The 17,028-nt window shown below is 44.1% G+C and overlaps 1 protein-coding gene across 3 annotated transcripts in view; it reads left to right on the forward strand.

Moving 5' to 3' along the window:
* LOC309556320 (enoyl-CoA hydratase EchA19-like) overlaps positions 1-14,549 on the forward strand; it is a 109,755-nt gene extending 95,206 nt beyond the window's left edge. For 2 of the 3 annotated variants that reach the window (XM_082258765.1, XM_082258766.1), the window contains exon 6: positions 8,135-8,422. In XM_082258765.1, coding sequence (XP_082114891.1) covers positions 8,135-8,355 — 221 coding nt within the window. In that variant the 3' untranslated portion in view covers positions 8,356-8,422. Of the gene's footprint in view, positions 1-8,134; positions 8,423-14,527 lie in introns of those variants that run through there. The other variant, XR_014225315.1, reaches the window with a different exon arrangement.
* Positions 14,550-17,028: the final 2,479 nt, after the last annotated feature.

Genomic DNA, 17,028 nt, shown 5'->3' on the forward strand with positions numbered 1-17,028 from the left:
GCCAGCATTGCTGCAGAGGTTGAAAGGGTGGGGGGGTCAGCCTGTCAGTGCTCAGACCATACGCCGCACACTGTATCAAATTGGTCTGCATGGTTGTTGTCCCAGAAGGAAGCCTCTTCTAAATATGATGCACAAGAAAGCCCGCAAACAGTTTGCTGAAGACAAGCAGAGTAAGGACATGGATATCTGGAACCATGTCCTGTGGTCTAACGAGACCAAGATAAACTTATTTGGTTCAGAAGGTGTCAAGCATGTGTGGCGGCACCCAGGTGAAGAGTACAAAGACAAGTGTGTGTTGCCTACAGTCAAGCATGGTGGTGGGAGTGTCATGGTCTGGGGCTGCATGAGTGCTGCTGGCACTGGGGAGCTACAGTTCATTGAGGGAACCATAAATACCAACATGTACTGTGACATACTGAAGCAGAGCATGATCCCCTCCCTTCGGACACGGGGCCGCAGGGCAGTATTCCAACATGATAATGACCCCAAACACACCTCTGCCTTGCTAAATAAGCTCAGGGTAGCCGCGTAGGCACCACATGTAGCCGCCATTTTGCCATGGATGACTGCTGTATAATCGGCGGCCAAGTTTGTGTAGTCCAGCAGCCATTTTCTTATAGTTTCCCATTAACACAGCGGCCATGTTTTTGAAGCCTATGGAGTGGTGAATCAGCGGAGGGCCTCTAGTGGCAGTTCCTGAACTTTCTCTTTAAATCGCCGCACAGCGTGCAGCCTTGTTCTCTGGCTCTGCATCTGAGGAGGGGGTAGTGAGTCCCTGTGGGTGCTAAACAGCTCCCTCTTTCTGCTATAGCAGTAATTGGTGCGCTGGGACATGTGGTACAGCAGTGGGGGGAACTTTTAACCGCAAATTTTTACACTTCTTGCTGGTGGTCCCCAGGTTTACCCATGGAGTCCCTGAAGGACATGTCACCACCTGACCCCCTCTCAGAGGCTGCAAGAAGCATCCTCCGCCTTCACCTGCATCCTCTGTCTCCTCAGATTCTGAGGTTAATTTGGCCGCTGCGGACATGAGTCACCCTACTGGGTCTGCGTCCACGCACCGAGTGCTCTGATAGTGAGGATGATTCCTCTTCCACTACAGCCATGCATGAAAAAGCGCTAGTGGATGCGCTGATTGTATCAGTGAGGGAAACTTTGAAATTGTAGGACGCAGGTGCAATTTGGTACCCGCAGAGCCTCCAAAGCGGCAAAGGTGTTTCCCTTTCCCACCTATTTTGACAACATTATCGCAAGTCAGTGGGGTTCCCCCAAATGCACTGTTGGGGTCCCTAAGTTCTTCACTAGAAGGTATCCTTTTGAAGAGTCGCTGCTAAAAACACTGACTGTACCATCTGTGGTGGACTCGCAGGTTTCCAGGTTTAACAAAGCCACCCTTCTCCTGGTGGAGGACTCTCCATCCTTTAAGGAGCCTTTTGACAAGAGCGCAGAATCTCTGGTCCAATACCCTTTTACCATAGCCAGTTCCATTCTGCAGCTGGTTTTTGCCATACTTTGGTTTCCCAGATGGTAACGGAATGGACTGAGCTCCTGCGCCAGGATTTGGAAGGGGGACACCCTCATCCTGATCTGGCAGAGCAGTTGGTCCAGGGGTTGAAGTCTGTGATGCCTCTCTGGATGCGGCCCCTTACCAGCAGGGTGTCTGTGACAGTGGTGACTCTTCGCCGCATGATATGGCTGAAATACTGTGTACCAGGCTTCCAAGAAAGTATTGAATGATCTCCCTTTTGTAGGAGACCGCTTGTTCGGAGCTTCCATGGAAGAGATCATTAAGGGTCTTACTGGAGGTAAGAGTACTCTGCTTCCACAGGCTACCAGGAGCAAAGAGTCTCGTTGCAAACGTGGCGCATTCTTTTCGGCCCATAAGCGGTCCTTTCGTCCTTCGGGCTCTAAGGGCCAGAGATCAAAATCCGCCCGTAGCCCTGCAGGGGGCTCCAAGAGGCCCTGGCCTGGTAAGTCGAGAGCCGGTTCCTCCGGGACCACAGACAAGCCCACTGCTGCCTGAATGGGCGCCCTCACCCGTATCCATTAATGGGGGAACGGCTTTGCTTCTTTCCGGATCCGTGGACCTCCTTGATTCAAGACAAATGGGTCCACGAATTGAATCGGTCCGGTTACAAGATCGAGGTCCAGGCCTTGCCTCTGGTAAGGTTCCTCCCTTCCAACCTGCGTTTGGCCCCAGATTGCTTACGATGTCTTCTTGGGGTGGTACAGGATCTGCTTTCACAGGGGGTCATTGTACCGGTTCCAGAATCAGAACGCTTTCAGGGGTTTTATTCAAATCTATTTAATGTTCCCAGGTAGGCAGAAACAGGTCCGTCCAATTCTGGACCTCAAGGCCTTAAATCGCTTTGTGCGGGTTCAGAAATTTCAAATGGAGTCCATTCGCATGGTAGTGGCATCCCTTCATCAAGGGGATTCCCTTGCTTCTATTGATATCAAGGATGCTTACCTTCATATCCCAATATATGTCGAGCATCAGTGTTTCCTTCGCTTTGCCGTGGGCGAGGAACACTATTAATTTGTGGCGTTACCTTTTGGTCTTGCCTTAGCTCCTCGAGTGTTCACAAAAGTTTTCCCCCCAGTGTTAGCATTGCCAAGGCAGAAGGGGATTGCGGTACTGGGGTAGTTGGATGACTCCCTTCTGCGAACAGAGTCTCCAAATGCCTTTTAAAGACAGTCTGGACTTTTCAGGTGCAAACTCTGCTAGAGTTTGGCTGGAAACTGAGTTTCCAAAAATCTGTTCTGGGCCTGACCATGGACACGGCCTCAGCCTGGGTGTTTCTTCCGGAGGTGAAACTCCATAAGTTGCAGGATGGGATATGGCTCCGGGTTATCCTGCTGGCGGTCATTTCTCAGGACTTGTATGCAAGTGCTGGGCTTGATGGTCTCTATCTTCAGGGCTGTTCCGTTTGCTCAGTTCCATACCAGATCTCTGCAAAGGGTGATTCTTGCCAAATAGAACAAGAACCCACAGTCTCTAGACAATCTGATCCTATTGAACCGGGGTACGAGGGGATCCCTGATCTGGTGGCTCCGCTCTCCGGCGATTCGACAGGGAAAATCCTTTCTCCCCCTGTACTGGACAGTGGCCACTATAGATGCCAGCCTGTCCAGGTGCGGAGGTGTCTTGGGCATGGATTGTGCTCAGGGGGTTTGGACTCTGAAGGAGTCCAGCCTGCCAATCTAGAAATTCAGGCGATCAGGCTTTGCGTGACCCAATGGACGGTTCGTCTGCAGGGGTGCCTGGTAAGGATTAAATCAGAGAATGCCACTGCCATGGCATATGTCAATCATCAAGGGGGCACCAAAAGTGTCCTAGTGCCCGGGAAGTAGCTGGCATTCTAAGGTGGGCAGAATGATTTATTCCAGCCATCTCTGCTGTGCATATTTCAGGGGTAGAAAATTGGCAGGCGGACTACCTCAATCGGCAGATGTTGGATCATGGAGAATGGTCTCTCCACCAGGAGATGTTTCATCGACTGTGTCTCCCTTGGGAGACTCCCGGTGTGGACCTGTTGGCCTCTCCTCTCAACAGGAAGGTGCAGAGGTTCATAGCAAGGTCTCTGGATCCTCCTGATCTGGTTTTGTCTGTTCCCCTGATAACGATAACTCTTCTGCCAAGATTCCTGCGAAGAATCGAGACAGAAGGGATTCCGGTCATCCTAGGGGCTCCAGACTGGCCTCACAGGTCCTGGAATGCAGACCTAGTATGGCTGGTCGCCAATGTCCCTTGAAGACTCCCTCTCAAAGAAGATCTGTTAGCTCAAGGACCGATCTTCCATCCTGCTTTACAGTCGCTGACTTTAATGGCTTGGCTGTTGATAGCCAGGTGCTGAAGGATAGAAGGGTGTCTGAATCAGTGATTCCTATGCTGTTAAAGGCTAAAAAATTTACTTCTAGGAAGATTTATCATGGAGTCTGGAATACGTACATTGCATGGTGTGAGTCTCGGGGATTCTCCCCTCGTTCCTTTTCGGTGTCTCGTGTTTTGGAGTTTCTCCAAAGAGGTGTAGATCAGCGTTTGCCCTTGGGTACCATCGGTGGCCAGATTTCGGCCCTGGCGATTTTCTTTCAGCGCCCGTTGGCCACAAATTCATTGGTTCCTTTGTTCAGGGGGTCCACCATCTGGCTCCCCCGGTGAGGTCCCCGTTATCTCTGTGGGACCTCAGCTTGGTGCTTACTCTGCTTACGCTGTCACAGAAGGTAGCCTTCTTGGTGGCTATTACTTCTACGTGCAGGGTGTCAGAGTTGGCTGCTTTGTCCTGTTGTCCTGTCGTTCACCCTATCTGGTGGTTCACAGAGACAAATTGATGCTTCTTCCCTGCCAGTCGTTCCCTACCTAAAGTCGTCTCTGGTTTCCATTTCAATGAAGAACTTGTGTTGCCTTCCTTGTGTCCTAAGCCTGAGCATACTAAAGAGATTGCCTTACATTCTTTGGATGTGGTTTGGGCAGTCAGGGTGTACCTGGCGGAGACTGAGTCCTTCTGAAATCAGATTCTTTATTTGTCCTTACAGATGGACCCCGTAAGGGGCTGGCCGCATCTGCTGTGACCATTTTTAGATGGATCAGGCAGATGGTGGTGCAGTCCTATTCGTTTCTCTGTTAAAACGCATTCTACGATGGTGCTTAGTGCCTCTTGAGCCTTCCGTCATCAGGCGCCGGTAGTGCAGGTTTGTAAGATGGCCTTCTGGTAACCGTGCACACTTTCACAAAATTTTAAAAGGTCGATGTGTTTGCATCTGTGGATGCTTCTTTTGCCGCAAGGTTTTTCAGGCCGCTGTTGGAGAGGATTAGTCCTCTTTGAGGGTGTTTTTTTGTTTTTGTCAGATGAGCTCCAGTTGTTCCTGGTTGAGCTCCTGTTTTACCTGGTTAATATGTTTTGGCCTTTGGGAAGTGTGTTTCTTGCTGTGTTCTTCCCACTCCTCATGTTGATACTGCTTTGGGACATCCCAGGGGTCAAGAAGATCTGGAGCTGTGTCCGTCAATGAACGAAAGAGAAAACTTACCGCAAAATCCTTTTCTCTGATGTTCATTGACGGACACAGCACCTGCCCCTCTATTGGGTTTTATGTTCTTCTGACACTGCTTGTTACAAAACTGAAGACCTATAGCAGGAAGTGGATGTATACCCCCTGGGACTGCCCTATGGGCGTAGTCAATCTTTTTTGCACCTAGTGTCCTGCTCCTGTAGGGGGCACCATAAACCCAAGGATCAAGAAGATCTGGAATTGTGTCCGCCAATGAACATCAGAGAAAATAATTTTACAGTTAGAGAAAAATCCAGTTTTTTTTTTAAAGCATTCTTACTTTACAGCATTTCTTCACACCCACATAAAACTTTTGCACAGTAGTACTGTATGATACAATGATGTAGTGATATAATAGCTCTATGCAATTTGTGGACCACTGGTTATGAACCAATACTCTTCTGTATCATTATTTACAGTGGGGAAAATAATTATTTGATCCCCTGCAGATTTTGTAAATGAAGGCTCTATCATTTGTAGGTGTATTTTAACTGAGAGAGACAGAATGTTAGCAAAAAATGTGATAAATAGAGTTGCAGTTTAGTGAGTAAAATAAGAATTTGATCCCCCAAAACATGACTTAGTACTTGGTGGAGAAACCCTGTTTGGCAAGCACAGAGGTAAGATGTTTCTTGTAGTTGGTTACCAAGTTTACACTCCACCAAGTACTAACTCATGTTTTGCTTGGGGATCAAATAGTTATTTTACTCATTGAACTGCAACTCAATTTATAACTTTTGTATTATGTGTTTTTTCTGGATTTTTGGTTGATATTCTGTCTCTATTATTTAAAATACACTTATGATAAAAATTATAATTATAAACCCTTTATTTCTATGTTAAGCGGGCAAACTTACAAAATCTGCAGGGGATCAAATAATTTTTTTTCCTGCTGTATACGCTTTGCAAAATCAGTTTTTCATGTTGGATTTTTTGAACAGCGAATCTATTTTTGTTTTATGACCCATACCTACACAGCCAAACTGAGCAATGTTTCAGAATTAAATAGCAAGGCATTTTCTGTCTGATGTTTGTGCTTACAAACACACAGTTTGTACACAAGCAGAACCTAGGGAGGTGATCATGTATGAAGTGTAAAATATTACAACAAAACGTTACTCAGACCTCCTGAAACCACCATCATTTCATCCAAAAGGTGACTAATGTCTCTCTAGCCTCACTGCAGCTGCCTTGCACCCTGAGCATGTTGTTGCCCTGATTCAGATTGAAATATGACTGTTTTAGTTGGCAGGTAATAAGCTATCTTTAAAACTTATGCTAATAAAATCAAGTGGCGTTTGCTGAATATACCGTAAGCAAAGTAGAATGACATTTGGCATGTTTTTCCTGGCAGGTCATACTTACTAAAGGATGTTCGGGTGGAGACGGACATAATGAAGTGTAAACTGGAGACATAAGTTTCAGCAGGAAAAAACATGATTTGTATTAAAGGGAAACCAATTAACTTGATCTAAAATTTTGTGATCATGTTACAACTCTCTTTAAATTGCTAGAGGCAAAAGACTAAAAGGAGATTTGGGTCTATACATTACAGCACTTTGCTTGTTATTATTTGCCCTAATAATTAATTCCACACGTATCAGATAAAATAAGAAATGTGTGTATCACTTAGGAATGAGTAAATGTACCAGTGTTTGTGGGCTGTTTGTTGAACACACCATAAAGTCTGAAAATTGTGAACCATGTAGAAAACTACCAATGCCAAAAAAATGATAAAATACTTTACAACAGGGTGAGGGTCTGCCTTTTTATGTGACTTCAAGAGCAACATGAAAAGAACACTAGATAAAGAAAAAAATTCTCCTGCGCTGCCAGAAGTTATTACTAATCAAATGACAATCTGAGGTGCTGCAAACATCCCAATGTGTTCCCACATAAAGCAAACATGTAACCGAAAATTGGTGCTGTGCTGCTGCAACAACTACATAAAGTGAAAGATAGTAATAAATATAGAAACCAAATCAGTAATTAGATGCTTAATAGAAAACAACCAAAGTATCTAACACATATAGGATGAGAAAATGAAGAAATAGACATCTAAAACTAAGCAACAAAAAAAGTGTTTGACAAAAAATTATAAGCACCCTCCAGCCCATCATATAGTGGAATACATACTAAAAATGTGATATATAACATCAAACCTAAAATAGAGGAGTGTTATTCATATAGTGCAAAAAGTCACAATATATAGAATAAAAAGCAAATAAACTTAAATACCCTGCTTGGGTTACTAACCCAAAAATTGTCAAAAACCTTCCTTTGATGCAGTATTTTTTTAATAGCTCAATAAGAATATAAAAATACCCCCCCCCCCCCCAATGGTGTTATTACACAGTACAATTCTCATGGATAGCATCAAAAACACCATATTCTAGCATCACATATTTTGCATGTATACAATGAGATTGCTTTAAATTTAGCAGGAGCACTTCAATAATATTCATTTTAACTTTTCTTAAACAAAATACTTTTTCAGATAACTTTGGCTGCGACATCCTGATTTTTTTTTTATCAGTGACAATAAGCCTTAATTGACTGTTGAACATAGCAGCAACAACAGATCTAAAAGGAAAATGTATTCTTCCAAAATAATAATAATAATAATAAAGCTAAAGCCCTCAACGTCATACATATTTGCTAATTACAATAGTTTCATAATAGAGTTTGTGAGCTTTTTTTTCACAGTACCACTCTGCATTCTCCTGCTTCTCAAGGGTGCATAGCAGTTATGCATTTTTAGTCTGCTAATGCAGACTTTTTCTCCTTTCCATCCTGAATAGCGCATAGCAGCAGTGTAACATTTTCTTCTAACCCAAAAATCACTAGAAGAAGGAGCAAATAAATTAATGTAAAGTGCAAGGTTGCTGAGCCTACCCTCTGCACCCTTTGTAATAATTAGCCTTGCAATCATGGAGCTATTTGACAGTAGCCTCATCAAACTGAGAGGAGCATTTGGAGGCCTCCTACAGTATATAGTTCACCTTTACTATACCTTTTTATGATTATATAGATTGAGAGAGATAATGTGTCATGTATTTTATGTTCTTTTTTTTTTTTTTTTCAGGACTTCAGTGTGCTATTAAGTTAGCAGAGCAGATATCGTCCTTCCCCCAGAAATGTATGCTTGCTGACAGAGCCTCTGCCTACTATAGTACCTTTGATGCTACCAATTTTACAGATGCAATGCAGTACGAATTTGATAATGGAGCAAAAGTTCTTGCTGAAGAGTCAGTTGCTGGAGCCAGAAAGTTCAGCGCCGGAGAAGGAAGGAAAGGAAAATTGTAGATAAACCTGTGTATACTAGTAATGTTATAATGATGGTGAATGATAATTTCCTCAGGTAATGCACAACAATAATATTGTATTCTGTTGTACAAGGATTTTTTATTTTATTTTTTAGTATCTTTTGAGTTTTCTTAAATAATGTTGACCCTCATGAACGGTGAGAAGCTGAAAATATGACATTTACCAACACATACAAGTACAGCACATTTTACTAAACACAAAATGTACACATTTAGCAAATACATCGTATGTGCATGCATGGGTAAACACTGATTCACTAAAGCTTTGTCATTTACAAGAGTATGGCCAGGTACAAGCAATTCACTTCTATAGCAGGCTGTACATGGCACCTGTGGCTCCTTAAGTGTGGAAAATCACCCAGAATTTCACGCTGGTCATAGTTTCAGCTTCTTACATTCCATGTGCATGAGGCCTGAATTTTATATTTTGACATTTATTATCATTTAAAAATGAGAGTTTTCTTCTTTTACATTTTTTTTAATAACGCTTTTTTATTATTGTAAGGGTTTATCACTTTCATTTAAAATTCAGCTAAGCAGTACTTTGGTCTCCCTGTTAGACACTTTTCTGCCAGTTTTAGCTCAAAGTGATCACAATTCCCAATTTGTTAGTGGAGGCTCTCACTGTTAGTGACAATGATTGGATTGAGAGCCAGCAATCACGCAAAGGGTTGACTGCTGGCTCTCAAAAGGAAGGACATTTATTAAGGTATACTCAACGTGGGACATTTTGCTGGGGAACAGTATGAAAGCGCTCAGGAAGGGATTAAAGTATGAATAAAGACAAAACTTTTTCTTTTTTTGTGTATTGAGTCATATGGGGTTAGAACCACTGTTCGATTTTTATTGCTGTCTGTGCTCATTAGGGAGATTTGCTCTCTCTGATTGTCCCAATCAAGAAGCAGAATAAAAGTAAGAGTAAATCCAAAATTTTGAGTTGCCATATAAACAGAAAGAGGGGGCACATTTCCAATGTTACTATCACAACTGTGACAAACTCACTCGGGACAGGGGCTTTTGGAGGGGACTGCAGGCTAGCCTATTGACTATGGACTCTGGCTTGTGAGGGAACACTGCTCTTTGTGGGGTGAATGCTGGGGGGACCCTTAGAGTAATATTACTTTGGATTCAAGTCCACATCTCCCCAAGACACACAGACTCTGTGACTCTATGCCTAGGATCCATGTTAAAGGCCTAGCTGCCTATTGCCAATAGGGGACTGCTCCGCACAGTCAGACTCATGGCAGATGTTAATGTCATCAGCTCAACCACCAGCTCTTCCACGCATTGTTTATTGTGCTGATTAACTTACCTATTGTCTACTCTGGGGACGTGTTTACACTTATAATAATGTGTATTGTACTTCATGAGCTCAATGACGGCAAGTCTGCTAGTTAATTACCTCAAGCTAATTAAATCACTGTCATTTATTAGTTGCTAGTGGGAAAGTAGAATACTGTTTGTGTTGGTTGTTCCTTAGATATGTTAATTATATTTCTGTACACAATTTCATCTGCATATGATAATGTAATCAGGAACCTGACCTGGTGGGATATACATTCGGTGTGGGTTTGGTTAATAAATGTTCCAGATCTTATACAAGCTATTCTCGGTTAGTTTTGTATGGGGGCGGCTAGAATATCTGATATCTATGTTCAAGACTGAAGGAAGCAGGATTCTGACAGAAGCACACAAGCACATTGTGGGTCATGGTTCCGTTACAACAACTTTCTAAAAGGAGGTATTCTCATTGGAAATGTATCTTCTCTCCAGTTGAGCCTACAGGACAGGATGTAAAGGGAAAGCTCCCTAATGAGACACAAAAACGCACAGAAAAACAAAAAAAAGATAGTTTAAAACCTGCCCTACTCTATCCAAAATAAAAAAAAAAAAGACTTTTTGACTTTAGATATACTTAGTATATAATATATAATGTCTAGTTTTATACAATATATAATGTCTAGCACTTTATAAAAAATTCCCACTCACCAGGCGGTGTTGATCCTTCTTACCGTATGCCAAGGGGATCAAATAAAGCGTTGGTGGTCTCCGTGACCAAGATGTGGTGTCCAGTCGGCCCTCCAATTCACCTTCCTCCAAATGATGAAGAGCTCTTAGTTGAATCCTCGTCAGTAGGTCACAAGGAAATCCCGAGGAGGCAGAGATGAGCCAACAACAAATACTCCCTGAGGGGGCAACCAGGGTACAACCGCTCCAGCCCCCACAGGTGAGTGGGAATTTTTTTCACTCAGTATTTACCATCCCTGTCAGTAGGATTCACTTTTAGGACGCATCTGGCCATTGTGGCAGGAAGATTGGGTCATTTTCTCTTGGAACCCACGGAGGATTTATGTTGGGACTGTTGTCACTGGACTTTAATTGAAGTTTTGTGTGCACTGGGTCATAGGGGGTCACATAACCTTTTTCTGTTGTTGCACAAGCATTTACATTGCACATTTTTATTTCTTCAATTTGGATATTATCTTCACATTGTTTATTTGTGATTTTGGTGATGGTCTTTGTTTATTTTGCAGAGCTAGCGCTGTTTATCGTACAGAGTGTATCACTCTTGCCATTTTTATTTCACAATTTAACCATTGGGTTTGTAACAGCAGCTGCCCAATTATTCACAATATATTTAATTTTATTTTAACGGTTTATTGGTGCGAGTGGGTTCACAGTAATCACAACTGTAAGGTGAATGTAAAAAATAAACCACTGGGAAAAAAATGTTCATATGTTCTGATTTTTTCAAAATCACCATTGTTCATATTTATTTTTAGACAATTTAGGTTGTAAAGCCTTTAAGGCCTCATGCACACTGGACGTTTTTACAGCTGCTGTTAGCAGCGTCAGACGTTTTTTTTTGCAGCTGCAGAACGCCCATCCATGTTATTCTATGGCCTCATGCACACATAGAGCTTTTAGGAGCTCCAAGTGGCATAGGCGTTTTACAGCTCCAAAAAAAACCCAGGAACTGTGGGTTCAGGAGCTCCAGCGTCAAGCTGCAAAAAACGTCTGACGCTGCTAAAGGCTCCATAAGGCTCCATAACGTTGCTTAACGTGCGTTAAGCCACGTTATACGTTTTTTTTCTTCCATTCAAAATCAATGGTTCCCTATGGGAGCCTATTGATTTGAATGGAAGTCACACCGCAGGTCGGATCGGGGTGATCCGACTTGCGGTGCGACCTGCACTGTGAGAATCTTGAGGGGGAACTCCACGCCAAAATGGGGAAAAAAACGGCGTGGGGTTCCCCCCCAGGTTCCAAACCAGGCCCTTCGGATCTGGTATGGAATTTGAGGGTAGCCCCGCGCCGAAAAAAACGGCGTGGGGTCCCCCCCAAAATCCATACCAGACCCTTATCCGAGCATGCAGTCCGGCATGCCAGGAAAGGGGAGGGGACGAGCGAGCGGCCCCACCCCCCCTGGATCATACCAGGCCACACGCCCTCAACATGGGGGGGTGTGGGTGCTTTGGGGCAGGGGGGGCTCTGCACCCCGCACCTCAAAGCACCTTGCCCCCATGTTGATGAGGACAAGGGCCTCATCCCCACAACCCTGGCCGGTGGTTGTGGGGGTCTGCGGGCAGGGGGCTCATCGGAATCTGGAAGCCCCCTTTAACAAGGGGGCCCCCGATCCCGGACCCCCTCCCTATGTGAATGGGTATGGGGTACACTGTACCCCTACTCATTCACCCCATAAAATGCAGTGTATGGAAATAACGACAGGAGACGTTTTGGAAAATTTATTAAAAATCTTCATCCGGCTCTTGTCCTCTCCGGGGGTCTTCTCCTCTCCGAGGGTCTTCTGCTCTTTTGCTGTCCGCCCTTCTTGTCTTCTCCTCTCCGGGGTCTTCTGCTGTCTTCTGCTCTTTTGCTGTCCGCCCTTCTTGTCTTCTCCTCTCCGGGGGTCTTCTGCTGTCTTCTCCTCTCCGGGGGTCTTCTGCTGTCCGCCCTTCTGCTGTCCAATCTTCTTGTCTTCTCCTCTCCGGTCTTCTGCTCTTTTGCTGTCGGCTGTCGGTTGTCCTTCTTCCTCCGGTCCTCCTCCTCCGACGTCTTCAGCGATAATGCCGGCCTCTGGTCTCTGCAGCTTATTATATAGCCATTAGGGGCGTGGTCGCCAGATGACGTCATCGGGAGACCACGCCCCCTTGTGTCACAGATGACGTCATCTGTGACACAAGGGGGCGTGGTCTCCCGATGACGTCATCTGGCGACCACGCCCCTAATGGCTATATAATAAGCTGCAGAGACCAGAGGCCGGCATTATCGCTGAAGACGTCGGAGGAGGAGGAGGACCGGAGGAAGAAGGACAACCGACAGCCGACAGCAAAAGAGCAGAAGACCGGAGAGGAGAAGACAAGAAGATTGGACAGCAGAAGGGCGGACAGCAGAAGACCCCCGGAGAGGAGAAGACAGCAGAAGACCCCCGGAGAGGAGAAGACAAGAAGGGCGGACAGCAAAAGAGCAGAAGACAGCAGAAGACCCCGGAGAGGAGAAGACAAGAAGGGTGGACAGCAAAAGAGCAGAAGACCCTCGGTGAGGAGAAGACCCCCGGAGAGGACAAGAGCCGGATGAAGATTTTTAATAAATTTTCCAAAACGTCTCCTGTCGTTATTTCCATACACTGCATTTTATGGGGTGAATGAGTAGGGGTACAGTGTACCCCATACCCATTCACATAGGGAGGGGGTCCGGGATCGGGGGCCCCCTTGTTAAAGGGGGCTTCCAGATTCCGATGAGCCCCCTGCCCGCAGACCCCCACAACCACCGGCCAGGGTTGTGGGGATGAGGCCCTTGTCCTCATCAACATGGGGGCAAGGTGCTTTGAGGTGCGGGGTGCAGAGCCCCCCCTGCCCCAAAGCACCCACACCCCCCCATGTTGAGGGCGTGTGGCCTGGTATGATCCAGGGGGGGTGGGGCCGCTCGCTCGTCCCCTCCCCTTTCCTGGCATGCCGGACTGCATGCTCGGATAAGGGTCTGGTATGGATTTTGGGGGGGACCCCACGCCGTTTTTTCGGCGCGGGGCTACCCTCAAATTCCATACCAGATCCGAAGGGCCTGGTTTGGAACCTGGGGGGGAACCCCACGCCGTTTTTTTCCCCATTTTGGCGTGGAGTTCCCCCTCAAGATTCTCACAGTGCAGGTCGCACCGCAAGTCGGATCACCCTGATCCGACCTGCGGTGTGACTTCCATTCAAATCAATAGGCTCCCATAGGGAACCATTGATTTTGAATGGAGGCAGAAAAAAACGCTGCTAACAGCTACTGTGGCCAAACGTGCAATAACGCTAGTAGAAAAAGCTACTGAAAGCACGTTTTTACAGCTGCTGTTTCCCGGCGTTATGTAAACAGCTTTGGAGCACGTTTTTATGACGCCCTGTGTGCATGGAGCCTAAATGTTGCTATGAGCACCTGAAATTTGAGTCTTTTTGGGTTATTCAGTATTCCAGAGATAGACAAGATTTGCTAGATGTTTGTATTTTTGAAGAAATAAGTGTTCATGTATGTGGGCATTCATCATTAGTGATAACTCAGGTCAAGCGATTTTCTGTACTTTTCAGGATTACAGGACAACAAATGTCAGAACATCCATAAGATTGCTGACATTACACATTATCAACAATCAAAAGTGATATGTGTTCAGTTGCCATTTTTAAGGGTATCCTCCAATCAAAATTGAAAGTTTAATATTGAGGACATTGTTGTATTACACAACTCTACTCCAGTCCCATTTGTCAAGGGTGATGTGAGAACCCCTGCTTGTGACATATGAGAAAAATTTCAAAACACACCCACTATAGGCTTCTTGCTGTCTTCGACACGTGGAAAGTCTGATATTAAAACAAACATGGCAGTACTAAGATGTTTTCACATATATATTCAGATTTGTATCTTACTGGTTGCAAAGTCCAAAAATGAAAAATGAGAAAAGCATATCCTTCTATAGTGTGTACTTGCCTCAACCAAGCACATAGTGTGATTTCTGTCTCCTCTTTTATTCATCTATCTATACGAGTCACTTCTGATAGTCTGACACCAAGCAATCCCAGGAGATGCCACCCTCTCCCCAGTTCTCATTGATAGCCTCAGTTGTGCATATTTCCCTATGAGACTGTGTAGAGGGCATTGTGTCCCTTCCCACCACTCAGGTCTCAGATTACACTCATCTCCCATAGTGTGCAGTATTTGACATCAAATCCCCACTTCCTGTTTTCTGGAGCAACGGAAACGATGCTGTAAAAACGGAGATGCTTTAAAAACGGAAATTATGTGTAAATTCTGTACTTTGAATGATTGTGGAGAAAGGAGGGCTGCAGATAAAGAGGTACAAGTTATGAAGGGGGATTTTTTTTTAATTATTGCGTATCACCTGCGGTTAGTCATTTTACAGGGTATACAAACACTAGGAATGGGTTTACAAACACTTTCAATGTAACTGGTAATTCATGATTGACAGATATCGGTTTTTCGTTGCCGATACCGATATTTTGGCCAATGCATATCGGTATCGGCCGATATTTTTGGACATTTAAAATTGTGCAAAATAAACACAAATTTCGACACAAATCTGTTACTGAACATGTAAAACTTTATTTATTAACATTTTTAACATAAGGGGTTGGTCTTCACACCTTAACTGCATGAGAACTGATAGGAAAACTTCAATTGCAGGGACATTTAGTTTCACATCATTCTGATTGTGCATTAATGCGTAAATAATTAATTAATAATAATAAACTGCTGCAGTAGTGCAATCACTCACTGCAATACTTTTAAATCCCTACTGCAGTGCAGTCAGTGCAAATATGCTAGAAAAAAAGCTAGACAACACAACAGCTACACAGTTGATTGGACTGGAGTCAGTGGACTACCTCTGCAGTATGGCACTCACTGCAACTACTGCAGTCAGTGCTAAACTGCTAGAAAAAAAGCTACACAGTGGATTGGATTGGAGTCAGCGGACTACCTCTGTAGTAGGGCACTCACTGCAACTACTGCAGTCAGTGCAAAACTGCTAGAATAAAAGCTAGACAACAGCGAGACAGTGGATTTGAGTTGGACTGGAGTCAGTGGACTACTGCTGCAGTAGTGCATTAACTGCAATGATTTACTGCAGTCATTACAAAACTGCTAAAAAAAAAAAGCTAGGCAACAGCTACACAGTGGATTTGAGTGGACACTACTCTTTTCAATACTCCCAGTTAAGTAGAACAATATTATACTGCAAAAAGCACAACATTTCAGCATGTCCAACTCCATGGTCACCTGTTTCTGTTTTGTTCATATAATGCTGCCACTTCATAAGCATGCTCAGGAGTAGAGGAGGACAGAGGAGCAAAGAGAGAGAGGTATCTTCTAGCATGGGAAGCAAGTCTTTTGTAGCATGCCTCATTTTCTTTCCACCGCTGAAGAGGATCACTGGTTCCTTCAAATAGAGATGAAGTTCATCATCCAGGCTCATTATTGCAGATTCACAAAAAATTGAATCCTCCGCATGAGGCCCCAATAAAACACCGAAAATATCCTGATCAATTCCACCACGATGAAGAAGATTCTCTTCTGTTCATTGACGTATTTTTCTGTTTTTGCTGCATGCTGCTCTTTCATATTATCAAAATAGTGATCTGGACTTGTCTTTTTGGCAGGAACCTCCTACACCTCCTGTTGAATATCTTCTGTCAGCCATTGTTTTGCCTTTGCCAATACATCAGAAGATAAAGCATTGTTCTTGTATTGAAGATTCAAAAGACTTGCAAGCACATGATCTGTTCATGCTTCTGAAAAGATATATCAATCAAAGCTCTTTGGCTTGACAGACAATCATTTGAAAGTTGGAGGGTGTCATCATTTAAATTTGAAAGTTAGAGGGTGTTGTGTGCCATGACATTGAGGTATGACATATCATCGAGCAGCCTCATCATTCCTTTCCGCAGGTTTGCTCCACTGTCTCGAAGTAGCACAAGCAACACTCTGTTTTTGTTGATTCCCCATTCTTCAAGCATGCCTAGAAAAATGTATGTACTGTACTCAGTGTGGGATCCTTGCATCACTTTTGTATCCAACACCAATTGTCTTTTTGTCCATCTGCTGTCAATGAAGTGGCATGTAAGAATCATTAGTGACTCTGTTTGTCCTGACCAGTAGTCAGTCGTGAATGAGAGTGAGTTGCCAGCATAGCCTTTACTTTGTCAACGACCTTTTGGTGAATCTTTCCCAGCATTTCTGTTTGATAATAGTTCTCACTCTTCAATGTGTAGCTTGGCTCAAGTATGGACATTAACTGCTTAAATCCTGAGTCAGACACCATTGTAAATGGCTTGTTATCAGTGACAATCATCTCTGTGATTACTCTGTCCAGCAGTTGGGATCTTCCATCTGAATCTAGACTGTGACAAATGTTTTTCAGAAACATATCTGTTATTGTTGCCTGGGATAGTGGAGGAGGTATTTCAAAATCACATTGATATTCATTTTGTTTTTTCTGTGCTGCATGATATAATTCAATATGATGAACTCTTAGATGGGCCCAAAGATTTGACGTATTTTTGTTTTTTGCAGTTACTGATCCCATGCTTATGTTGTTTGTACATGTGTTGCACACTGCTGCTTTTCCTGGAGAAGGTTGAGACGAGAAATAGTCCCAGGCCAC

Source organism: Pelophylax lessonae (assembly GCF_965119305.1).
Source record: "Pelophylax lessonae genome assembly, chromosome: 5".
Classification (NCBI taxonomy): domain Eukaryota; kingdom Metazoa; phylum Chordata; class Amphibia; order Anura; family Ranidae; genus Pelophylax; species Pelophylax lessonae.